General features: G+C 43.2%; 1 protein-coding gene across 5 annotated transcripts in view; it reads right to left on the bottom strand.

Annotated features, from left to right (window-relative positions):
* The window catches only part of LOC144049959 (multiple epidermal growth factor-like domains protein 11), a 122,998-nt gene that overhangs the window by 68,915 nt on the left and 26,429 nt on the right, over positions 1-27,654 (bottom strand). For 4 of the 5 annotated variants that reach the window (XM_077562720.1, XM_077562716.1, XM_077562718.1 and 1 more), the window contains exons 2-5: positions 27,295-27,425; positions 26,055-26,156; positions 23,993-24,093; positions 6,014-6,106 (exon numbers count right to left, since the gene is read on the bottom strand). In XM_077562720.1, the coding sequence (XP_077418846.1) occupies positions 6,014-6,106; positions 23,993-24,093; positions 26,055-26,156; positions 27,295-27,410 (412 nt within the window). In that variant the 5' untranslated portion in view covers positions 27,411-27,425. The remainder of the gene's footprint in view (positions 1-6,013; positions 6,107-23,992; positions 24,094-26,054; positions 26,157-27,294; positions 27,426-27,654) is intronic. The other variant, XM_077562717.1, reaches the window with a different exon arrangement.

Raw genomic sequence — 27,654 nt, 5'->3', positions numbered from 1 at the left:
GCGTAAACATTGACAGCATTCGAGGACCTAATCCAAAGTAGTGTTCCTGATCATGATGTTAGGCAGGCTGTGAAGCTTTGGTTTTCCCAAGGACAAGAGGGTTTGGAGGCCTCACAATAAGAGCTGGCCCTTCTGTGTTGAACATAAAAGCATGTTCACATAAAAGCAAAGTCTTTTTTCAATATCTTCTTTTAAAGTAATATAAAATAATTTACCTGTTTTATTGCAGACACATCTTGTTACAGTAAAATATTTTGCAGCTATATACAGCAAATACGGTCAAGCTGTATCTCCCCCAAAAATGGTGCGACCAAAATCTGTGTGGTAGCAGTTGTGTTTCCAGTGCAAAAGTTAGTGGAGAGCCCTGCTAAGCCTTCTGGGTAATATAGTATCTTATTTACCAAGACAGCACATACAATACGACTGAGTTTGACACTGTTGTCTAGGTGCAAAATGAGCATGGCAGTCAATAGCACACTAACCACTTTGATATCCAAGGGCATGCTTCTCCATACGATGACCCAAAATTGGCCGAAAAACGAAACGTCAGGGGAAAAAAAGCAATTTTTTTACTATCATTGCATTTATTATAATTAATTAAAATTATAATATTATTATAAAATATTTATTTAGTACTGGCATTTTAACAAAGCACAATATAAATTGAAATGCGTCCACACCACAGACATGTTGGCGAATGGTACATTAAACACCAAACGCAGGGTGAGCATTTTCTGGCGGTGTGATTGCACCTTATATTCAACGTAGTTAGCACGGGCGGGCATGGATGCATGCGGTGCGGATGACGCGTTTGTAAGGTATTTGGAGCGGAACACGTACGGTCCGGCGGAATTAAAAAACGCACATTCACATTTTAACCAACGTTTAAAAATAAATAAATTTCTTTGCACCAGCCAATCAGCTTCGGGAACGCACTGCAAAATCACACACGGCGTCCTGTACAGGTCTGTAGTCACCTGAAGATAGTGGTAGGTGTTTACTTGTTTAAAACTATTGATAGTAATGGCGCTAACATTAGCTAAACTATTTAGTACAGCCATCAGAATCCAAGTGAAAATGTCAAAGCGCTCGAGGGGCTCTCATCAAAGAAAAAAAGGAAGGCGCTGCAGGAGAAAGAGTGCCTCACCTGTAGTGCGGAGGCGGACACTCACCCCCGCGTTTGGTGCTTAATTCAAACAAACGCTTGCTTGCAGCGTTTTTTTCTTTTTTTCTTTGCTTGCGTCACCACAACTTCCTATTTCTGCCATATTCTTTCGGCTTTAATTTAATTAAATTTTATTGGTTTCAAAATTTGCGGTGGCCGAATATTGGGTCTAATCACTAATAAATACATTTTTGGGAGTGATCATGTTAAAAAACGTATTTACACGTTTAGGGGTTTGAATGAGTTAAGGACGTTAGACTCTTGTATCACCTATGTACCATTTTCACAGTCAGCTAGTTCGGAACTAGAGTTGTTCTCTGATTTTATTTTTATTTTCCACCACAAAAACACCCACTTGAAGCAAGTCTAGCACCAAATCTTTTCAGCTCCTACTATGTCAGCAGCTGGGGGCATTGACTAATGGTGCCGGGCATGTACATTCAACCACTCTATGGCAAGTATCCAACTAACACTGCCTGCGTACTACTGACGTAGTGCTGTTATTATGGCGAAATGAGGAGGTGCTGAGGTTGTAAGTGTTGGTTTACCAAACAATCATTGGTACCAACTCAGTGTGAGTGATTGGTGATTGTTTCTGGCTATTTGGTTATAAACATGCACACAAGTACACTGCTGGAAATCTGGCAACAATTCTCTGTGGCGAAATAATCAGGTAGCGATCCTGTTATTGGTTTGTTCTCCTGTGCCACTTTCCCTCTCTCGTCACCTGGTATCCTATGCAGGCTCTTGGAACTGCTTACACAGCAAAGCATCTGACCATAACGCATTCAGATGTGCCATCCTGTGGGAGCTGTCCAACCTAAGCAACTGAAAATGGTCTGTGGCCATCACCTCTCGACTGAGCGAGGCATGCTAACCACCTGTGATGATTGTGGACACACATTAATTCACAGATATTTGCTGGTCACATTCTGTGAGATAATAGTGTGCACTGTGCAACACATTAATTTTAATTGTGTTTCTGCGTGTGGTGAAAGCAATTGTGTTTGTAATCTAGTTCAATCTAGCACACTTAAGTGGGTGAAGTCTTATTAATTTTAACACAATAACTTTTGTTGACGGTATGAAACAATGGATCAGGTTTATCTATTTATGCTTATTGTTTGGTTGTTTATCTGTTTATCTTGGAAGCAGACTGCTGGCCAACTGTGCAGAGAATGCACCTTCTTCCAAAATGCAATAAGAAATGTTGTGTCCAGGACTGAATGTTACACACCAAAGCCAGATTCTGCTCATTATTCTTGTGCTTGATATCATAAAATCAAATTAAATAATCACAATTGAATTTATATGCCCCCCCCTTTCTCATGTAAACCTCTTAAATAAATTTTCCTGAAGTACACAGTATTTAATGTTAAATCTGAATTGTGTGGCTTTGCTGGAGATTTAAAATTGAGACTTAATAGTTCAAATTGATATTTTATTTTTCTCTTAAAAAAAAGCAAGACCTGATAGAATATTATAAATCAATTAAACTTGGTGGTTCAAAGGCTCTGGGCAAAATCCAGAAACTCACACAGAGTACAAGCAAAGAAGAAAAGTTGCAAGGACACAGTGATGCATCTGGGTGCTTATGTACGGTTGAGCTGTCAATGAGAGATATGAATAGGAATGTGTGTGAGAGCAAACTACAGTTGATGGAAAGCTGAAAGCAGCTTTATGTTGTTCCACACCTTAACAGGCTTTCCATGACACGCATGCCAACAAGAGAAGCTGTGTTTTATGTCACCACCTCTTTTGGGGATTTAGAGAATAAATTAGCAAAGCAAGGCAAATGGTAATGTGCTTACAAAATACATTACAGTGGAATCTATCAGAAATCAGACACACCTGGAGGGACGGTGGATATGGCTCTTTGAAGTTGGTGATGTTAAAATGCTTCCATTGTTTTTATGGGTAATCACTTTTTTGCTTCTGCAAGTAAAATACCAACTAGCAGGAATAAACATAATACTGTAATGAATATAATACTTTACTAACAAGTAAACAAAAGATCAATTTCATAAAACAATACTATTCGCTTTTAACCCTTGACAGAAAAAGTGATACATTTTTAAGAAATAAGTGTATCCTGACCTCCAAGGGGACAGGGTCAGGAAGATCTGGTAGCAATCTCTAAGTGTAATTTTGATATCTGAAATGCAATAAGAAGATGACCGCTAAGTGATGTGTCTTGCCTTCAATAACTTCATTTTCATAAGTTCATCAACTTTAGGGTTTGTAACTCCTTGATGAGAGACAGAAAGGATAAATACAAGGGTGAGCTACCAATGATCTTTTTTCGTTTTAGTGTCACTTCCTATCATTGATTGAAGTGGCCCCTCTCATCAATTAGCTTTCAGAAATCCAGAGGTTATGAAGGAGTAGCCCGTTAAAATGACTCCAAAACACAAAAAGACTCAACAAATATGATTTAGCTAAAAGAAAAAAAAAGGCTCCCATTATGCCTTGAAGATACTCCATGGATGAAGCAGTCTGTCCCTCTGCTTGAATTATCTTAATCAACCATAAAATTGACTGTGTGTCTAAAAATGGATCAGTAATTACCAGTGAGATGCGGTCAATAGTCATTAAGTATTTTCGTGTGTTGTTCTTCAAGTTAAAACTTCAGACCTATTCAGACCAGCCTAGTGCATATATTTGAAAACTACATTTAAATGCATCTTAGTACGTAATTTTGAATGTAACGTCACAACTGTAGCATGCATGTACATACTATTGAAAATTTACCCAAGGCTGGAAATAAGCCAGACTCACAAGCCAGACTGATAATTGTGATTCGCTCTTGGGATTTCTTCACATTATCAATCTGGAACTTCACTCGGCAGATGGGATTCAGCAAAGTCCGGTGTGTAGTATGCAGAGGTCTACCATTTCCAGCTACTACAGCAGTCAGAATGCCAAAAAATACATAATTGATTTGCTTTATGGTGATTTGACCCACATATGTCACCCTGGAATATGTAACTTGCGGATGGTCCCCAAATGAATACCGAACATCTGGCCAACTTTTACTCGCTGCCTGTGCAGCAGGTCGGTTCTCTGTCCATCTAAAAGCTTTAGCATTCCCAAATGTCTGAAAACCGTGACCAATCATCACCAAAATTCATACGTACATCCCTTCTCTTGTCCACTTCAACCTGTCGAAAAATATAAAAACAATTGGCACAATATTATATTTATATTTCAGTTTTGTGGAGGTGATGATGGCTTTTCCTCATAGGAGCTCACATGAATTGTCAATAAAGTCCTGAATATTGTGCCGATCGTAAATTTTCACAGGTTGTTGGCGATTGGTCATGGTTTTTAGACACTATGTGACAACTAGACACAGACAAAACAAGTCGGAAAAAAATCCGTCCTCCCTCCAATGATCAGCAGAACCAAGCTGTCCCACCCATAACTAATGGATGTTATAACTTGTACTGGAAGTCGTCACAAAAAAATCTTAAATCACTACTGAGTTTTCAAGGGGAGAGAATTTCAGTGCTATCATTTTAACAAACAAGCCTAATACATAAATGCCAATATTCAGCGCATTCAACAGTTCTTTTAATCCACTTCCATGGTAGCGCTCTGCGACCTTGCGGCGAAAGCACTCTGTAGTGGACTGACCAATATCTGTGTATGTGTGTCTGTGTTGCCTAAAAGCACACAAATGTATTTTGGTGAAAGCTTAACATTAACAAAGCCATTATCCAGGAAATGTGCCGCAAAACAGCACAATTCTGGTTCCGAAATTATTAGGAGTTTTCCCAAAAACAAACTGAAGCAGTTTATTTCTCAACCCCTTTGACGTTGGCAGCAAAGTTTTAGCTTTGCACACGACGTAGGTGCGTTTTGAGTTGAGTGGGTGTATAGCAATGATGAAGTGGGCAGTTATTTGTAAAATGAGTGTCAAATCTTTGTCACAAGGACACCATAATCTGAACCACTTGTTACATAAGCTTTTTGTCACCCTTTGCAAACAATTGACAAATCGCATTGATGACAAATTTAAACCATGTCCCTGAATCATTTTGACCTGTGTCATATATAAACAGTGGGAAAAAAATGATTTTTTTTGGCAGGCAGAAATACACTGCCACAATATACAGTATAAAAGAATGGACATGACATTCACCCAATTCTCAAATACTCAAATTTCTTTTCAGCCTGATTCCCTCCTATGTTCGAACTGACAGTCGATACTTCATCATTTTCCTTTGCTCAGCCTGTTAGAGGTGGTAAATTTACTTGGTCTTTGTTTTAGACACGCCTCAGTCCCTTAACCCCCAGGCAGCAATAAAGCAAGGTAAACAATGTGGTGGCTGTGTGACTGATGATGTGTCAATACGGTCATACACAAACAGACTGCAATAGGAGTAGGCTGAGAGAGAGTTTGCAGAGTTCAGGAGAAAATAATGAGACTAGACTGATAATCCAATGAAATACAGCAGAATGATTACCATTCCTAAAATGCACTTTAGTGTTCAGCTTCTCTCAAAAAACTGACAAATAAAAAATCTAAGCCTAAAAAAAATCTGCTCTTCAAATTAATTGTGTGGCTCTACAAAGACGCTACTCCCATTTGCACCAAATCAAATAGATATTTTCAATGATGTAAAATTTCACTGGCCATTTTTTATGAAGGCTTACAATGTTAAGTAGAGACTTGAGTCAGTGTGCACAAAATTATCAAGTCACTCACATTCATGTTTTTGTTGTTTTTTAAGCACATAACATCAAACACACACTTCACCGCGCTCATAGTTTTCAAGACTTCACGCACAGTTGCAGTGAAAAGCACACAATTCAGTCACATCTTTAAACTAGATTCGGACTCACCGCTGGAGCAGTCCAGACCTCCCCAGCCGGGCTCACATTGACAGGTGTCAGGAGAGATACACCGACCGTGGGCACACTCCTCAGTGCACAAGGCTGAGATTAAAATAGAACAAAAGCAACGTTAATCACAATTATTATACTCATCTCACTTAAGAGCTAATTAAAACCCTGCTGATCCGATTTAACTACACCAGTGACTGACATCACAACATGTTGATTGCTGCATCAAAATTAAATGATTGTTTCATCATCTCAAAAAATTGTTTATGTGTAAATATTTTTGGAGATCAAGTCAGTAATTCTTCCACAGATGTCACCATTGAAATCAGGTGCTTATATATAACATATACAATCAAAAAACAGTTGCGTTACTTCACTAAGAGTTATATTTCGAGTTTACAGATGTTCGTCAAAAAATTAGAATATCCTCAAAAAGTTTAATAATTTCCGGAATTCCATTCAAAAAGTAAAACTTTCATAGATCATAGATTCAGGGTCCACAACTTAAGTGATTTAAAGTATTTATTTGTTTATTTTTACATTTGGGCTTCCAGCTCATAAAACCCATGTCAAAAAATTTGAATAATGTCAAGAAATCACCATGCATACTTCCCAGTGTTTTGCATGGGGGAAAAAGATGGATGGATGGATGGTATTGTGGCCCTTGTTTTCCTCTTGTAATACAGTACTATCAAGAGGAAATGAGGGCCACCAGTCCCAAAAACAAAGAGCTGGCATCAAGCATCAAGAAAGCCTGGGCTTCCAGGACCCCCAGCCAATGCCACGGCGCATCGAGGCAGTGATTAAGGCAAAGGGAATCCAACCAACTGTCACGGCTTGAGAAGGGCGGACCCAGATGCAGTGAGGAAGGCGAGCCACGGCAGGGATGCGGATAACTTTGATTTACTGTGGCGATAAACGCAAACACAAAATCACGCACACAGGCGGACAAAAATAAACACAAACTCACGCACACAGGCGGATAGCAAACAAACTCAAAATCACGCACACAGGCGGACGAAAACAAACAAAAACTCACGCGCACAGGCGGATAGCAAACAAACTCAAAAGCACGCACAGTGGCGGCAAAAAGGTAAGTCATGGGCAGCAGGAGAAAACTTGTAAGACGAGTACAGTCGGGTCAAGAGAGCGGCGTCTCGGGGTAATCACCCGACACTCCTTGCTGTGTCCATCAGGCTTTTATAGAGGTCTGATGGCAAGATGGGCAGCAGGTGTGTATGGTGGGTGGAGCCCACCAGCTGACCCAAATCATGACAGTACCCCCCCCTTAACGACGCCCCTAGGCGGACCACCCGGCGCCGATGGGTGTGCTAAATGGAAATCCCGAACGAGGGACTGGTCCAATATCCAGGAGCGGGGGACCCACTGGCGGTCCTCGGGTCCGTACCCCTCCCAATCGACCAGATACTGAAACCCTCTGCCCCGCTTTCGAGAGTCCAGAATGTCCCTTACTGTGTACACCGGCTGCCCCCCCACGACCCGGGGAGGCGGCGGGGGCGCGGTCGGCGGGCACAAGGGGCTGGAAGAGACAGGCTTAAGCAGGGACGTGTGGAACACTGGGTGTACCTTGAGAGTAGGGGGCAGGTTGAGCCGGACCGCTACCGGGTCTACCATAGCGTTGACCTCAAACGGGCCGATGAACCGCGGCCCCAGCTTCCTTGAACTCCCCGCCAACTGTAGGTCCCTAGTTGAGAGCCACACCTTCTGACCCGGTCGGTAGAGCGGTGCCGGAACCCGGTGCCTGTCCGCGAGCCGCTTGTTGCGGTCCGAGGTGCGGCACAGGGCCTTCCTAGTGTCTTGCCAAACCCTGCAAGCCCGGCGGAGGTGGGTCTGGACTGAGGGAATGGCAACACCGCCCTCCTGGGAAGGAAACAAGGGGGGTTGATAGCCACAGGCCGCGTTGAACGGGGACAGGCCTGTGGCCGAGCACTCGAGAGTGTTGTGGGCGTATTCGACCCAAGGGAGGTGGGACGCCCACGAGGAAGGGTGCTGATGGCACACACATCGAAGCGCTGCCTCCAAATCCTGGTTGGCACGCTCCGTCTGCCCATTGGATTGGGGGTGGTAGCCCGAAGACAGGCTAGCCGTAGCCCCCAAGGACTTGCAAAAGGCCTTCCAAACCCGGGACACGAACTGGGGCCCCCTGTCGGAGACGAGGTCCACTGGAATCCCGTGGATCCTGAAAACGTCTTTTATCAGGATATCCGCCGTTTGTAGCGAGGTGGGCAATTTGGGCAGGGCGATAAAGTGGGCCATCTTTGAAAACCGGTCCACCACCGTCAGGATTACCGACCGCCCGTTGGAAGTAGGTAGTCCGGTAATGAAATCCAGGGCCACATGCGACCAAGGACGGTGGGGAATGGGCAGGGGTCGGAGCTGGCCGGATGGCTTCAGGCGGGAGGACTTATTACGGGCACACACCGTGCAGGACGTGACATAGTCCTGGACGTCCTTGCGCAGCCCAGGCCACCAAAATCTCTGTGCTACCAAGGACAGCGTGCGACTCACCCCAGGGTGACATGCTACCTTCGACGCATGCCCCCACTGCAGCACTTCCTGCCGAAGGTGTGTGGGCACGAACAACTTGTCTTCAGGGCACGCGACCGGGGTCTGCGTGTCGTCCGCTGCATCCGCCACCTTCCGCTCCACTTCCCACCGGAGGGCTCCCAATACTCTGTCCTCCGGGACAATGGTTTCGGGTGGAGACCCCTCGGCGGCTGGACTGTGTATTCGGGACAAGGCGTCCGGCTTGGTGTTCCGGGCTCCTGGTCGGTAGGTGATGGTGTAATTAAATCTGGTTAGGAACAGGGCCCAGCGTGCCTGGCGGGGATTCAGCCTTCGGGCGGACCGGAGGTACGCCAAGTTTTTGTGGTCAGAAAAAATCTGGAAAGGTTCCGCCGCGCCCTCCAGCCAGTGCCGCCACTCCTGCAACGCAAGGATAACGGCCAGCAGCTCCCGGTTGCCCACGTCGTAGTTGCGCTCAGCCTGGTTGAGCCGGCGCGAGAAGAAGGCGCATGGGTGTAGCCTCTGGTCCTCCGGTGACCGTTGGGATAACACTGCCCCCACTCCTGTCTCTGAAGCGTCGACCTCGACGATAAAGGGAAGAGTCTCATCGGGGTGTGTCAACACCGGGGAACGCGAAAATAATACTTTTAAATTGACGAATGCGGCCTCTGCCTGTTGGGTCCAAACAAACGGAATTTTGGTGGATGTCAGTCTTGTTAGTGGTTCCGCTTTTAAGCTGTAGTTGCGAATGAATCGACGGTAGAAGTTTGCGAATCCAAGGAACCTCTGTAGGTGTTTCCTGGATGTGGGAGTGGGCCACTCGACCACGGCCTGGATCTTCGCTGGGTCGGCTCTCAATCGACCCTTCTCCACAATGTAGCCGAGGAATTGGACTGAACTGGCGTGAAACTCACATTTTTCGGCTTTTACATACAGCCGGTTTTCCAGCAGTCGTTCCAGGACCAGCCGAACATGTTGTCGATGTTCGGTTTGATTTCTTGAAAAAATCAAAATGTCGTCCAGGTAAACAAAACAAAAATGATTGAGCATGTCGCGCAGGACGTCATTAATGAATCCCTGGAACACGGCGGGAGCGTTTGAGAGGCCAAACGGCATCACCAAGTACTCAAAATGCCCAATAGGTGTTTTAAATGCTGTCTTCCACTCATCGCCCTCCCTTATCCTCACTAGATGGTAGGCACTGCGAAGGTCCAGTTTGGTGAATACCGTGGCTGAATGTAAGGGAGCAAACGCTGAGTCCATTAGCGGCAACGGATATTTGTTCTTGATAGTTATGTCGTTCAGACCACGGAAATCGATGCACGGGCGTAGGGTCTTGTCTTTCTTTTCCACGAAGAAGAACCCCGCCCCTAGCGGTGACTTGGAAGGCCGAATCAGTCCGGCCGCCAGGGACGTGGTGAGGTACTCCGTGAGGGCTTGACGTTCCGGCTTGGCGATGTGATATAGGCGTGTACCAGGCAGCGGTGCCCCAGGAACCAGTTCTATTGCGCAGTCATAAGGTCGATGTGGAGGGAGAGACATGGCCCGGTCCTTGCTAAACACCTCCCGCAAGTCGTGGTATTCTGCCGGTACCTCATCCAGGTTAATCTCCTCTAACGTGGCTTTGGCTGGGCCACGGTGACCATCCACTGCTGACTGCAGGCAATGCGAGTGACAGAAAACACTCCATCTCTCCACCCTGGGAATGCCCCAGTTAATGTCCGGGTTATGCCTGGCCAGCCAAGTCAGGCCCAGGACCACTGGGGCCGACCGGGACGGCATAATGAGGAACTGAACGGTTTCCACGTGGTTCCCCGATAGACGCATCTGTAGGCTCTCCGTTCGGTGTGAAATCACACCCAGGGTGCGCCCGTCGAGGTCGCGCATCTCCTTGGCTCTCTTGAGTTCAACCACCGGGCATTTCAGGATGTCCACCATCCTCGGGTCAATAATGCATTCATCCGACCCTGAATCCACCAGAGCCGTCATCCTAGCGTTTACCCCCCCCCATGTCATCTCTCCTGAGACTAGTAGTCTCCTTGGGTTACGTTGGAATGGGATGGTTGGGGCTGGAACAGGTGCGACGTGCCTGTGTCTCTCAGGCCGCCTCCCACACTTGGCCGCTAGGTGTCTCCACCGGTCCGTGTGCTCCGTTGCCGAGAGCCGCTCTCCTCCCAGCTGCAAAGGCTCCGCGCCATCTCTGGCAGGCGCGCGTCGCCATGAAGCGTTGGGAGGCGGGGCGTCGACGAAGCGCCCCGCGGACGTGGCCGACACCGGCTGAGCAGACGTCTCCGTTGCCTCCGGTCGTCGCTCCTCCTCCTCCCGTTCCCGCCGTCGCTCCCGCAACCGGTTATCCAACCGGATGGCCAAGCCGATGAGCTCCTCCAGCGTGGACGTCTCGTCCCGTGCCGCCAGCTCATCCTTAATCCGCGGGTTTAGTCCCTGCCGGAAAATTCCGCACAGCGCCGCGTCGCAGTAACCACTCTCGGCGGCCAAAATCCGGAAAGAGATGGAGAATTCCGCCACGGAGGAGCCGGCTTGCTGGAGGTCCAGTAAGCGGCTGCCTGCTTCTTTCCCTCTTACTGGGTGGTCGAAGACATTACGGAATTCAGTCAGGAAGGCAGGAACTGAGGCTCGGAGCTCCGGGTTGGTTTTGCTGGCCGCCATCGCCCATAATGCTGCCTGGCCGGAAAGCAAGCTCATAATAAAAGCAACTCTGGAGCCGTCGTCCGGGAAGGTGTACGGCTGTTGGTCGAGGACCAGGCTACACTGATGAAGGAACTGGTCACACCCACCAATCTCGCCAGCGTAGCGGGGGGGATGCGGAATATTGGGTTCCCGGAAGACAAGATTGCCTGCTGATCGGGAAGTGGGGAAAACAGGAGACGCTCTGGCAGGTCGTGAGTCTTCCGCGGCCGTGGATTCCGGTCTCCGCTCCATCTTTAAGGTGAGCGATCCAATCTGTGCAGTTAGTGCCGACATCACCTCCTTTAGATCCTGGAAGTATTGCTCGTGCCGGCCGAGCAAGTGTCCATGGCTGGCCAGGACCTGGCGCGGGCTGTTGGGATCTGCGGGGTCCATAGTTGGTCGGGTGATTCTGTCACGGCTTGAGAAGGGCGGACCCAGATGCAGTGAGGAAGGCGAGCCACGGCAGGGATGCGGATAACTTTGATTTACTGTGGCGATAAACGCAAACACAAAATCACGCACACAGGCGGACAAAAATAAACACAAACTCACGCACACAGGCGGATAGCAAACAAACTCAAAATCACGCACACAGGCGGACGAAAACAAACAAAAACTCACACGCACAGGCGGATAGCAAACAAACTCAAAAGCACGCACAGTGGCGGCAAAAAGGTAAGTCATGGGAAGCAGGAGAAAACTTGTAAGACGAGTACAGTCGGGTCAAGAGAGCGGCGTCTCGGGGTAATCACCCGACACTCCTTGCTGTGTCCATCAGGCTTTTATAGAGGTCTGATGGCAAGATGGGCAGCAGGTGTGTATGGTGGGTGGAGCCCACCAGCTGACCCAAATCATGACACCAACGATTGAAGATTGGCATATCGTTTTGAAAATACCATCCATCCATCCATCTTTTTTTTTCCATGCGATAGACTGGGAAGCATGCATGGTGATTTCTTCACATCATTCAAAACTTTTTGACATCCTGTTTTCATGGGCTTTATGAGCTGGAAGCTCAAATAATGTAAAAATAAACAAATAAATACTTGAAATCACTCAAATTGTGGGCCCTGAATCTATAATCTATGAAAGTTTGACTTTTTGAATGGAATTACTGAAATTAATCAACTTTTTGAAAATATTCCCCCAATTTTTTTTACGAGCACCTGTATATGATATATGACATAAAAATAAAATAAAAAACATTTAAAAAATATATAAATCAGGGAGTGCAGAATACATAACAATACATAAGATGTAAATACAGCCAAAATCACTGTAGAAAATAAATGGGAAAAGGACAAACTTACACAGAGGTGGAAATACTGATAGTACAAGAACAAAATGTGTGCAACAAAAATAAGACGCCTTTTCGGCATGGGGTTGTGCAATTGAGCAGGGCAGATCTAAACCAAATGTTGTAATGGATGCAGATTTTGTTTAAAAATGTGTACAGATAACACTTCAACATGGAGTTTATTGAAAAATGTTTGAACAGTAAACATGGTTTTGGTGAGTTTGGTGAGACGCAAAGAGTAAAATATGTTGTGGTGTTCTGAACAAGCTGCTAATAAGTCGCATCTTTGAAGAGGCGCAAGAGTTGAAGCTATAGGCAAATATGCCGCTAGTGTAAATTTTACAGTATTAAAAAAAAAAAAAGATTACAGACACTTTTGGCAGTTTCAAGTTTTATGTTGTAGCTGCAAAATTTATTATGCTCACCTTACGCCCGTCACCTTACTGTGATTGAGGGGTTTGTGTGTCCCAATGATACTAGAAGCTATGTTGTCTGGGGTTTTTGCCCCTGGCAGAGTCTAGGTGAGCGACCAGACAAAACATGGCTAACTGATCTTTTATGACGAGTACAAATATTTGAACGTGGTTTCCCTTGCACGGACACGGGTCACCGGGGCCCCCCTCTGGAGCTAGGAATGGAGGTGGGGCTCGAAGGCGAGCGTCTGGTGGCCGGGCCTTCACCCATGGGGCCTAGCCGGGCATAGCTCGAAAAGGCAATATGGGTCCCCCTTCCTATGGGCTCACCACCTGTAGGAGGGGCCAAAGAGGTCTTGTGCGTAGCGAGCTGGGTGGCAGCCAAAGGGGATAACGGCTCACATGACCCCTTATGATGAAAAAAAAAGAAAAGTACAGACGTTTCCCATACGTGGGTCACCGGTGCCCCATTCTACGGCCAGGCCTGGAAGTGGGGCTCATTTGCAAGTCCCTTGTGGCCGGGCCTGCACCCATGGGGCTCGACTGGGCCCAGTCTGAAGAGGCAACATGGGTCCCCCTTCCCATGGGCTCACCACCTGTGGGAGGGGCCAAAGGGATCGGGTGCACAGAGAGCTGGGCGGTGGCCAAGGGCGGGGACCTTGGCGGACCGATCTCAAACTCTTGGGACATGGAATGTCACCTCTCTGGCGGGGGATATCTTGAATGAAAACCTGCTTCGATGTTCACCTAAGATGAGGGCAACCCACCCCCAAATGCCGCATTCGCTGATCTGCCCAGGCATCATCATTTGCACATGATGCATTAACACCCTGTTACGCTATCTGAAAATGCAAAAATGCACATCTCTAGATATGCCCACATCAGCCTTTGAAAGTGTAAAAATGATCACACCAATAATCTGTATTTTATGGACATTAAATGAATGAATGACATTGTCGTATTCATCTCCGCTCATTACCGCTTCATGGCGTTCAATGAGGAAAACACATGTCCAGAAACTGTTTTCTGACAGTCTCGCTTTTGCACCTTCTCAGTCCAAGTTCAGTTTCTGATCATTTCCATCTTTCTCTCAACTGCTATTATTCTGCTATGGTGTTCTTGGCGCAAATCGAGCATAGCCATGTGTGGTAAATCAGGTGCAAACTACATTCAATTGTGCCGGTATATGATTTGAGCAATATTCGTGGTGAATAGGACGCTAAGAGGGAGCAAACTGATGTAGTGCATTCTTAGTGTGAAAATGGCTTACTTGCTGATGATTCTATTCAAAAGATGATTGTATTCAAAAGTTACTGTAACTAATAAAGTTTAATAATGTATTGCATAAATTTTACATTGACAATGTGGAAGAAAGGTGCAAGATGCAATGTTTTATTGTGAACATTGATTTGTATTTTGGGGTGAAAACTAGTGACAGTATCAGGTGTTCAAATAGTGGAAAAGCATATTATACTTTGTGGAGAATAACGTCCCTCCCCCCACTTTTATGCTACGTTATATAACATCACAGATACATTTAAATGATTAGATTTAGACTAAGATTAGATTTAGACTTACTAAAAGGTTGTGAAACAAACTTATTTTTACAGCAAAAATATATATATTTTAAATTACACTTGATGTACCTCAGGACTTCTGTAGTGGATGCTCCAGGAGTATGGGGTACCGAACCCCCTGATATGGGTTGTGTGGTCTCTGCACAGCCAGTGTCAAAGTTTGGTCCCATTGCCGGCATTAAGTCGAATTCATTTCCAATAAAGGAGTTGGACTTCGCCAAGTCTGCCCTTTTTAACTGATTCGGTTAAAAACCATTATGGACAGAATTTCTAGGTGCAGCCAAGGCATCGGGGGAGTCAAAGTCTGTAAATAACTACAACCACAAGCACAGAGGGTGTTTAGTTTTTTATAAAAATTAAAAAAGAGAGAGATACATTTTTCAAATACCTAGAGTTCTGAAATTATTTGATACTTTGGTATAAATCCAGTTTGCTTTTTACGCATGGTAAAAAAAATAACAGATTGTATAGTGTGTGTGTGTGTGTGTGTGTGTGTGTGTGTGTGTGTGTGTGTGTGTGTGTGTGTAGCTAAACCCACACACACTTAATGGAATGAAAAGATCAGAGGGATCATCTTCATTATCAAATGCCCAACTTGTTCAAATTCGACAGACTGAACTTCTTTATCATCCCTTGCAGCTCACTTTGTGAGGATCACTTGTGCATCTGACTATGAATACTGCATCATTCATCAGGTAGGACGTGTGTAGGCAGACGACAGGCTGACAGCTTGGAGACTTTTACTCCTCTATCACAGAGATATGATGTGCTACTTATCATTCTTTTCCCTCTGTCTGAGCAAGTGGCTACTCAATAACAAATAAAGATAGCATGAAAAAAAATATGCAGAAATGAAGACTGATAAAAATATGTTGGTGCATAAAATATGATCCGTGCAAGTGATTCTGCAAATTTCATCGTCAAACAGTATGGTGACACCAAGCATGTTCACACCTCACTTTAGCAGGTTCTGGCCTCCGATCGGTGGTGGCTCAGAACCTTATGTGTCCTTTAGCTATTATTTGTTTGTATTACTGCGATGGTTATCCTTTTTGTTTTGGACTGTTTTGTTTTCACTACATTTTGGTTACAGATACTTTCATGTAATCTCGTTGTTTTACTCACACTCGTCTGTTCACTCATATCTTGTTATCATGGTACCTTTGTGTCTTCCCCGCTCCTCGTCTCTCCGTCACTGACTGTTTTAGTCTGGGTGTATTTAGTTTGCTGGTTTTGGTCCAGCCTTTTTCATGTCATTATTAAATGTAGTGAGTGAGTGCTTTCCTTTGCTTTCCTCTTGCGTCGTTCAACAGTGCTGAAAGATCACTGAGTCTTAGGCCCCGTCCACACGAAAGCCAGTTTCAATGTATCCTCACAAGTTTCTTACCATTTAGGCTGTTTGTCCACACGATGGCGCGGTTTTGGAGCTTGAAACCGATCACTTTTGAAACTGGGCTTCAGAGTGGAAAGAGTTCAAAACGCGCTCCGCTCCGTACGCTTCCGTCTGGACACCATATGCAGGATACTCCTCCAGAAATGACGTAATGGTCGCAGCTCGATGACGAGGCATTGTCACAGTTTGATGACGTATGCTCCATTCTCGTGACTGCGCGCAAACCGTAAGTCTGTCAACAACAATGGCGGATAGCCGTGTCGTAGTCATTTTGCGCAGCCTCCTGGGCTTGCTTAGAGGAACGAAGCCGACTTTGCTTCCGTCTGGACGGGGACTGAGTGATCCCAGCCAGATCCCAAGGACATCCTGGCAGAATCTCAGCACCCTTGTTTGACAAAGTTTCAGTTGTATAGATCATTCTCTCTCTCTTAACTGTCCAACCTGTCATGTTTCGACAACCGGTTGGGGGTATACACTGAGTGGGGTCACATTCAAGGTTTAGGGGTAGAGTTCGCCAGTCGGCGAGCTGGCGAACTCAGTAACAGGGTTAACTCTCACTAAGAACGCTGGAGTGATGACCGGGGCCTTTTCCCGCTGGGCCTGGGGTTTGGGGGTGCCGCCTGTCCTCCGGTGCCCCCATCTCCCCTTCTGCCCCCGGTGTTCCGTCCCTCCACGCGGTGGGGGATGGGGTGGGTGCGGATACCCTCTCCGCTCCGCTACCCGGCCCCTCTTCGGCGCCGGTGCCTGGGTGCGGGGGATCCCCGGGATCTGGGGGGCTGCCGGTTGGTGGGGGTGGGGTTGGGGGGAGTGGCGGCTTGTTTGGGGGGGTGTGGCTGGGTGGGGGGGTGCTGGGGGTGGGAGGGTGTCTGGGGGTTTGGGGGCGGCTGGGGCTGGGTTGGGCTGGATGGTGGGGGTGGATGGGGGGCAGGGGTGGGGGCGTGGGGGGAGCGGGGGCTGTGGGCCGGTGGGGTTCCTGGCGGGCCTGCAGTGCCCCGTCCTGTTGCGTTGGGTTGGGGGCGCGGGCCGCGTTGGGGTGGGGGGAGCTCCTGCTCCTGGGTTTGCTCTCCGGCCAGTGGCCCCTGCGGGGCCCGGGGGTCGTCTTTTGGCGCTGCCGCGGCCTGGGGGGCCCTGAGGTGTTGCGCTTGCTCTGTCCTGGCGGGGGTCGACGGCTCCCCTCTTTGGTGGAGATTTTCATGCACGCCAGATCCATCACACCAGCATCTATCGAAACTCAGACACAATCTTCCTCAGGTCATTGAATCGGTGGAGGCTGGTGTCTGTGGATCTCACTCCGCTTCGTCTGTCCTTCCTTCCTTTCCTCAGTCTCTCCTTTGGTCTCTTGAGGTCTCCCTGATTTGTTGGAGTTTGGATGTCTCTGGGGTTGGTGAAGGACTCTGGTTGGTGGCCTGGTGGGTGGTGTCTGGTCGGTGCTGGATTTCACTTTCCTTTCTTTTCTTTGGTCTTTTTTCGGGTTTCCTGACTGCCTCACGACTCTGGCTGGAAGTGTTCGGTTTAGGGAAACGGTATGGGATTTTTATTTTTTTTATAGGTTTTAGGTGAACTAATGAATGCACGCACGCACATACACATATTCACCCACATACAAAATAAAAATAAAAATACAAAAAATAAATAAAAAGGAGAGCAATGATGATGACATGTCAAATCGGTAAAATTACCGAATGAACAATACTGAGCTCCCCAGAAAAAAAAGAAAAAAAAGAATCACCATTTCCGCCTGGGTTCTGGTACGTACCAAAACGCAGTTTAGATTTTGCCATCACTACCAAATCATCATCATCGCCACAGCTAACCCAGTCGTCCACGTCACAGTCCACGTCACAGTCCACATCATGGCAACCAGCCTCCTCTCGTCCAGTCCAAGTCTTGGCAACCAGTCTACTCTTGCCTTGGCCAATTTTGGCAACCAGTCTTCTCATGTCACGTCCAGTCACTGTCCCTGCACGTTTCAATAAAGATCCTCACATTGCCCTTCTTTCCTGTCTCCCTGCTGTTCCTCCCCGCATTTGGGTCCATCTTGCAACCACTAACACCCATCGTGACAACCTGGTCTAAAAGTCATCATTTGTCTCTTGTTTGGTGTTTTTTGTTTTGGATTGCCAGTACAATGGTCACCTCCTCATTTTGTTTAATTAAAAACTAAACCTTTTGATCCTACCTGCCACTCTTCTGGGCCATATTTTACTCAACGCTCTCCTTTCAACTGCATAGCAATTACTAGAAGTGTGTATTTTCATCTCTTCACAATATCACTAAGATGTATCCTATTCTCTGCATGAGTGATACAGAGACCACAGTTCATGCATTTGTTACATCCTGCCTCGACTCAGTGTAATGAGGTGCATTCTGGTCTTCCCTGCCATGTCTGGTAAAAGCCTGCAGTTAGACAGGTCCTAAAGAGAATCACGGCGGCACGGTAGCTGACTGGTTAGCACGTCCGCCTCCCAGTGCAGAGGACGTGAGATCGAGTCCAGGCTTCGGCCTTCCTGGGTGGAGTTTGCATGTTCTCCCCGTGCTTGCGTGGGTTTTCTCCAGGTACTCCGGTTTTCTCCCAAAGACATGCGTGGCAGGTTGATTGGACACTCCAAATTGTCCATAGGTGTGATTGTGAATATGGTTGTTTGTCTCTGTGTGGCCTGCAATTGGCTGGCAACCTATTCAGGGTGTGCCCTGCCTACTGCCTGAAGCCAGCTGGGATAGGCTCCAGCAACCCCCGCGACCCTTGTGAGGACAAGTGGTTAGGAAAATGGATGGATGGATGGATGGATAAAGAGAATCACTTCACTGTCTTATAGCTTTGTCGTCATATCTTCCAATAAAGGTTGTCCACCTAGTCATCCAGGGATTGGGGATCCCTTCATCTGTGATCACTTCTCAAGGTTTCTTCCATAAAAAAAAAAAACTAAAATATGTTTTTCCTTGCCCGGGTGGGTGGTCAACATCAGTGATACCCATTGATTTAACCCAACTCCCTAACCTAACCCTTGTGAACTTTGAACCTTTAAAGCGTTTTGAGACTATTTTGTGGTGAGGGGGATGTAAAAATAACTCGACTTGGCAGAGAGATTGATGATGACACAAATGAGATAACACTTGCTTGGTAGAGTACAAGTACAATCTGGAGACCAAATGTCAGAGCCTTCAGGGGATGAGTATTTCAGGAAGGCTGAAGTTGTTTGTAATTGGCAGTGAAGATTTTGTAAAACTGTAACCCACACACTGTTTCTTATCCCACAAATGTGTGTTCCTTATTAATGTGGCACCATAAAAAGGGTAATACAGAGGCTCTCCAATATAATAAAATGTATTGCCAGCAAGCATTGTAACAACAATTAAATAGTCTACCAAACACATATTTCCTTACCTTTTGTGATAGACTTATAATTCCGTGGATGCAATAGCAGATATTGTGCAGTATTTTTGGTGATTGTTAATTGGGATAGAAATTTTATAGGTGACAGATACTGACGGAAAATATCAAAGTTGATTTAAGTCAAATTTAATTTCCATACTAAGAGAAATAATAATAAATGTATTCAAGATTTCCTTCAGATTTCCAACTGGTGTACAATGTACATTAAAATAGATTTAGTGTAGTATTTACATAGTATATGAACTCCTAATAAGAAATGGCATCAAGCCCACTATAAAATGTTTGACACAAAGTAAATCAAAAACAATTCTGCAAAACTGCTATGAAAGCCCCTCAATTTTGATTTGTGCCTCAAGCAACATTATTTCTCTATGAAAGAGGGGAACCTTTCAATTTGCTCATGTTGAAAATAAGAAAAACCCTGTCCTAATTTGTTTATGTTAGCAAAGCTGGAAGGCATGCTTTGTACGTAACAAGGCGACAACATGCAATCAATGTACGCTTGTGTGTTAGCGGGTGGATGACGGAGGCAACGCTGCACAATAGACTTGCAAGTTATTTGTCCAGGTCCTACAGGAGAATTGAATTAGGTTGTTTACAAGCTGATGCTGAATAAAGACACACAATGTGCTTCTCCTTAGCAGTGGCTGCCCCCAGGATAGCCCATTCACTTATGAAAAAGCAGCACTCTGCTATAGAATTTACCATCTAGGGTGGATAATTGACTTATTTTGAGGGAAATATATCAGTAAGAGATAAATATATGTTATTAGACAAAATAGAAAAGTTTTATCTTAAAACAACAGTTAAGTTACAATATTTCTTTCTTTTTCTTGAAAAACAATCCATATCATATCATTCATCCATTTGCCGTGCCTCTAAATACAGTGAAAATAAAAATAAATCATTTCATAGCAGTTGTGGTACTAACGGTAATTAAAAGGTAAAAACGGAATGGATATTTCAACTAACTCAGCCATCTTTTGTTGTCATTAAAACCCTTTTTGGGGAAAGCTTCTAAAGAGTTGATGTTAGTTAATAACTATTAATGTATGGCAAAAAGTTTATCCAGTCATCTTCTTCAAAAACGATCTCTGGCTCAAATGGTTACAGGCTAAATAAAAGCATTAATTGTCTCTCTAAATTATGTTAAATTGGACAGAATAAATATGTTTGATTAGATATGCATAAAAGACCGCAAAAACATCAATGCTCTAATTGTCCCATCTGATGATAAGGGGAGTATGGAATGATTATCATCATCACAAAATAATGATGGGGGGGTTGAGCATTTTATTTTTAAATGTTCATACATTTCCATCATTTCCAGCATGATATTTGTTTTCGGTTGACTACAAAGATGTGAGTGGTCAAGTAGAAATTGATTGAAATAACAGGAATGGGATACCACACTGTCAGCTCTAAAAGCAGAAAGCAGTAATAAAGCAGATAGCTGCTGGGTGCATGTGAAAAGATAAGGGATATGTTTTATGTACCTTTAGGCAATTTTAACAAGCCTGAATAATCAACATGGCTGAATTAATATTTACTGAGGTGATATTTGTGCAGAGCATTTATTCCCTGTGGTGGAATAAACTTAAAATTGGGACACATTCATTTGTTGGTCAAATTTGGATATGGTCAACTTTATTTAGAAGAATTTGTTTCAGAGTCTGTCAGTCCCATAAAAAAATACATTTTAAATAGTATACTGTATAGGCATGCAACATTGTTATCATACAAATATAAGCTAAGTAAGGATTATTCAGTATCAATCCGAAAAATGTAAACATTGCCTTTTACTGTATATAATAACTAATGACAGAAAGTCCATGTACCACATCTTGCATCTTATTTTTTTTAAACATTAACCCTTTACCATCCGCATTTTTAAAGATAAAAAACAATTACTTATGTTTAGTCAAATAAGGTTTCTTTATGTTATTTTTAATTAAAACTTTTTTCAAATAAAAAATTTAACATCACTGTCAAAAATGCACTACCAATTAAATATTAACAAAACCGGTTGTCCATTTTATGTTAAGATGGGTTGTCAGCCACCGTTGAATACTAATATAACTAATAACTAATAACTAATAAAGTAACTTTTAAAATCAAGGAATCAGGATAGTAATGGAGTTATTTTTAAAGCCAAGTAATCAGTCAAGTAACTAAGGTTACCTTTTTCAAGGTAACTGTGGCAACACTTGATATCAACCACTGATAGCAAGTAAAACATTGAACCATACATCATTAGGCCAACTGAACCTTCACCAAACTTTTGAATGCACTACCAGCCATTCAATGATATAGTACATTTTTAGCACAATTTGTTGTTCTCTAACAAGGAGCTTAACGGCAAAATTTACAAGTGTGAGTTGTGATATGTGGACACAGATAATGGTCGAAACCCCAAGATTCAAATGTTTGTTCAAATTAAAGGTTTATTTTTTACCCTTGTCATTAAGAAAACCTAGTTGTATGCTTGCTTGTTTATTTTGAGGGGATTATCTTGCAGATGGCATTAAGCAAGCTTTGCTTGGATTGTGAGCAAATTTTATTTGTTTTGAGTATGAGCTCATTCCCACCCGTAAAGTAAGGTAAAACGAAAATAGAACACTCAAATTATATTTTCGATGGCAGAAATATATGTCAAGAACTAACCCGCCCAGGGCTGAAAAATACTTATGGAGCAAACATGCTAGGAGTATCAAGAATGAAAAGCAAGTGGACGGGATCAGGCCGAGATATGAGCCGCATCAACTGACTAGTGCAGTCCATGGATGTCTGACAGCACAAATTAACCAGGATGGGACCAACCCAGAAGGATTAAGGCAAGGTGAGACAGGGTCCTAAAAATGAAGGATCCCCCAGAAGGGAGCGCAGTAATTTCATCTAACTACCAGGAAATAACATGCCTTTGCACGATGTGAAAACTCCTGTGGGTAAGATCAATAGGCCTAGGCACATGGCTCTACACATGAGGAACTTGAGGAGCCCAGCACCCATTACTGGTTGACAGGGCAGTCCAATCCTGATCAGATCAGATCAGATCGACCAACACAGCCTGGATTGACTTGAAGGGGAAGTCAACCTTAAATATTTATTGACAATAATATGTTATATGTGACCTCACTAGACTAAACATGATATTCTAATTAATATTACATGTGTGGAATATCAGAAGCAAAATCCAGCAGCTTTTATCAATATCAGAAGGCGGCCATTTTGCCACTTGCTGTCAAGTGAAAATTACATCACAGTTGCTCAGGTCTCAGGTAACAACCAATCACAGCTCAGCTTTCAGAAAACAGGTGAGCTGTGATTGGTCGTTGCCTGAGCTCTGCGCTACTGTGATGTCATCTTCAGTCGACAGCAAGTGGCAAAATGGCCGCCCCCTGAGATGGACAAAAACAGCTGGATCTTGCTTCTTAACTCATATTGCACTAATGTAATACTAAGTAGAATACAATATTTAGACTACTTGGGGATGCATAAAAAATATCTTTGTCAATAAATGTATTTTGGGTTGACTTCCCCTTTAAGAAAAAAAATAAAGCCACACACATGGATAATGTGATGCGAGGACCAGGACACTGTCAAGGGCAATCCAAAGACAGGGGCATAAATTATTTTCACTGTGCCATAGTGACAAGTGTCCCTAGTTCTGCAAAGGCCTGAACCTCCTGAACTACAGTAGAAAATCAAAAGTGACTACGTATACCAGTTCCAAATTGGATCAATCATCATTAACCTCCTTTACGTGAATGACATCATACTGCATAGCAATGAGCGAGGCATCGACTCACTGGCAGAATGGTTGTAAAGAGAGACATGATGATCACATTGGAAGAGGTTGATATAAAGACAGCAACATGGCAGATGTTCAGCACAGCTACAAAAATCTTAGGAACAACAAATCAGACAAAACTTATGAAGCGCGTCATCATGTTGCGCTGCATCATGAACATTTCAGACTTTTTTGTAGTAGTAGTTTTCTAATTAGTTACTATCTTAGGGTAACCAGATGGATTTACAGTCCTGGTTTATGAACCTTGGGTCCAGAGTGCCGGCGGATTTCACCAATCCCGTTGTTTTGTCCCGATGATACACAGGTCCCGTCTTGGCTTCCCGTTTTTTTGTCATGTGTATGTCAATCACACAGATGTTACAGCGATTCATACGATTAACCCATTAAAAGGGAATTTAACTGTTAAATTCCTTCCTTTTTACTTTCACATTTTGTTTGCGTTCTCATTCTCATCTGCATTTACTCGCTAGGTGGCGTGTTTCCACAAGACGAAGACTGACTAGCAATTACATTTGTTGAGAATTTATTGTATATTTGCTTTTCAGTGAAGTTGAAACATTCCGGTGTTTAATTTAGAAAATCTGGACACCCTAGGCTAGCTTGTTCATTGCTAGTTGCTTGCTGTTATTGAGCAGTCAAATTATGAATAGTCTTTGTCCTGAATAAAAAATCTGATATAATCGAGCCTTACACAATTAATTTCAATGTCTAAAAGTGAAATTGTATTTATTAAAATATAACACTTTGCAAATAGTCACTATTATACAAGTAGTGTGATGTAGCGGCGTTCTGATTTCTTATGAGTTGTCAAACTAAACATGCATTCCCATTGGATACATATCATGCAAATACAAATGATAGCAAAATCACCACAACTTACGAACACACAGGTCTCCACTTTCATTAAAACCAGGACAGCACTGAGAGCGGCGTCTGTACATTGTTCTCACACCTCTTCTGTAGGCTGTCTTGTAGCTGATCCTGTATGAGATATGAACGCACATACACATACTGTCTGATATTGTGTTGCTACATGTGGCAGTTGGTAAACAACAATGACATATTGATAAATGTGTGTTTGTAAAAAAATATTTGTGATATACAGAACTGATTTCAACCCAGAATTTTAATATTTTGTTCCACAACAAATATGCTCAGGCTGCATTACCAACAAGCATTTTGACCAGACAGAAAAGTCAAACTCACATACAACCAATTATTATCTCCCCAAAAAATTATTGGTTCATTTGTTTAATTTCTCTCTCTTTTTTTAATGTAATTGTGAAAATTCCAGAACTGCTAGATTCTGAAGTAATCATTGCAAGAGAGGGAACATCAACAGCATGTATGTAAGATGAAAAAGTATGAGTCGCCACGCCACACATATCTTGAGGCATCAAGAAGTAAAGGCTTACCCACTTCTCTAGCTTGTCACTGTTATATGTAGTCTAATCACTCATACTGTGCATGTGTACTGTGAGGGATTTAGCCCTCCACCTTCCTGCCAACCCAACAATCTGTATTGCAAACAAATTCATCCTCTAACTGTTTGGTAGTAACAAGATATTAAAATGGAGAAAGTAGAGTATTCAAGTTATACTCCAATTCATCAAAATTGGAATAAAATAGGGGTGTCAAAATAAATGTGTTAATTTCAAGTTATTTAAAGTTCTTTTAATGCCACAATTTTTTTCACGCGCGAAAAATGACCCCCTTCCTTACTTGGAAAGCCTGTACTGGGGGAATTCCAGTCGCAACACAGCAGACACGTCCACGTCAAAATTTAGCAGTATTGCATTTTATAATAATGCATATATTTGTGGAGACTGGGGTCAAGTTGCATTTTACAATTTAAAAAATGTGCAGTATTTCACAAGTTGCTTTATGTTAAAGGTTGGATGGCTCTTAATATGAAAAGAAAAATGCACCAAGCTGTCACCAATGTCTTACAAATGCAATTAATGCCATCTAGTAGCAGAAAAATTACCTCAACACAAATCAATATCACACTTGTTTTTTAACAGTATATCTTTTTAATTTCAACTCAATTTCATGTATTATGAAATTAATCTTATCAATGACTAAAAGATGCAGCAATATTTCTATTAGTTTAACATTTTTTTCCCACTTTTATTATGAATATGAAAACTTGGGGGGAAATTATTTCATTGTACATTATATTGTACATTTAGAACAGATATAACATTTGTGATTAATCATGAGTTAACTTTAAGTTATGCGATAAATTACAATTCAAAATTGTAATCGCCTCACACCCCTTGTAATTGAATAAACATTTAAGGTAGCAAATCAAATGTTATGATAGTATTCAGACGGGGGTCCCTTTAAAATCTCATAAAAATATGATACATTTTGGGAAAAGATGGAAGTAACCTAAATGTTCAAGTGAGTTTCTCCTCCTCACTCAAGGACAATGTTTTCTGACTTTTTTCCCTCTTAAGTTCAATGACTCAGCTCTTAGCTGAAGGAGCTTAACTGGTGGCTATAAAGCTTAATGTGATCATTAAAGCCAATATGCTGACAGTCCTTCATGAAAATGACCACAGCAGACAGAGATGAACTGCCAAGTGTTAGGGTAGCACCAGTGAATGTCTGCCTGTCACATTCAGTAACAGCACTACTCTACTGTACTGTATACAGCAGGAGGGATCTGCGAACATGTGATTATGTGTCTTAACTTGATAAGCCACACTAATGCTGACAAAAAAATGAGATGTCAGATTTATTCATGCCATACATTTTTACAATAAAAAGAAGTCGAGATTTTCTTCTTTTATATTATGAACATGTGATACATATCAGTAACATTTCCAGGACTTATTCCTGAATTATATATACAGTAAATGTAAAAGAAACTAACAGTAAACATAATCATTGCATTAGTCTGAAGTAAAGACTTCCAGAAAATGTTTATACTGTACCTGTGTCTTGTGCATTTGAACCAGTTGAGAATGTCAGTACAGCGAGTATAGTAGACCTGGTCGAACGGATGAGCATAAGACTCTTGGACGGTCACTGCGTAACTGCAGGAACAGGACATGCAGAACATCAGGATGCATTGACAGCGTAAGAGACAGCACAACATTCTCATCTAAAATAAAAATGACCATCAGCTCATGATCATTAAAAATTGTAATTTGTAATTCACAGAATTCTCCACCGAGATGTTTGTTTGATGTTTTACTAGAAATGAACCACGGCAAAGGTATTGTAAAGGACAACAAAATATTATTCCAAACTAAAAGGATTCATCAATTAATCAAGTCGTGATTTTTCTTTTAAAACCATGATAATGTGTGGCATTCGTTAAAAAAAAAAACTTGGGCCGCGATGCATCCTTTCAATTATAAGAATGTTGAATGGAATTAATATTCATGCAAATAAAACAAATGTTTTTTTGATTGTGCACTTATTGAACAAATTCAATATTCTGAATCAGCACTAGAGCTTTCAAAAAAAGTATAAAATGTCAACTGAAAGCTTGAAAACAACAAATCCTCTAAGGCCTCAGCTCACACGTAAGAGACTCAATCATCAGAAGGCATTTTGATGACAATGTATTATATATATATATATATATATATATATATATATATATATATATATATATATAATTTCAAATACAACAATTACTGTCATAAACAGTACAGACAGGGGAAATAAAAACCTCAAAATGATATACAGCAAAATCTACTGTATTATTTAGGAATGACAGTTCAAAAAAGCACATGGTGTTGGGATTGTAATGATTCCTGAGACCATGAGATTTGGGTTGGTAGAATTTGTTATGAGCCATTTCCCTTGTCCAAACATGAATGGATCTAACATTTAGTCAGGGGTGAAAATTATCATGAGGTGCGATATTTGCAAATTCGCAGAGAGGTTATCGATCACAGAATCTGCACTCGGTGTTGCCCTCGTCAGAACTTGCACAGTAATTTTACGCTCTAGTACTGAGTGGTGAGACCACTCAAGCAGTCACACTCGCATCATTGTGAATTTACAGTCTCAGTCTATCCTCAGGAGTAACCTTTTTTGCCTGATTACTGACAAAACTGTCAGCCTTGATTTGTAACACGAATCCATTAGTTCACTGCATTATTTTAAGTGGCATTATTTCATTTTGTAGAGTATTTTGGAGATTGAGTTCTGGAATCTAACCTTTCCCAGTGGCTGCAAACGTTGGGATCATCTGGGTTCAGGGGGGTCACCAGAGAGATGAGGCTGAATAGTCTGAGCCATAGCAGCATTTGGGGGGAGGCACCACTGGCCCCCATTGTCCTCCCTCCTTCCTTTGGGAAGCAGAATAAGAAGATCAGGAAAAGGATACTTTGTCATTCTCATAATAGCATACAAATAACAACTGGGACGTAAGGTTGGACAAGTACAAATGCTTCGGAAAGCAGTAATAAAAACCTAATCTAACATAACATTAACATTATTAATAACATGAATCTAACATAATCTAAAGGGAGGAAAAACAAAACTTCCAGGGAAACTGAAACCATAAAATATGTAGTT

Source organism: Vanacampus margaritifer, chromosome 4 (genome assembly GCF_051991255.1).
Source record: "Vanacampus margaritifer isolate UIUO_Vmar chromosome 4, RoL_Vmar_1.0, whole genome shotgun sequence".
Classification (NCBI taxonomy): domain Eukaryota; kingdom Metazoa; phylum Chordata; class Actinopteri; order Syngnathiformes; family Syngnathidae; genus Vanacampus; species Vanacampus margaritifer.
This window is presented reverse-complemented; position numbering and strand designations above follow the sequence as displayed.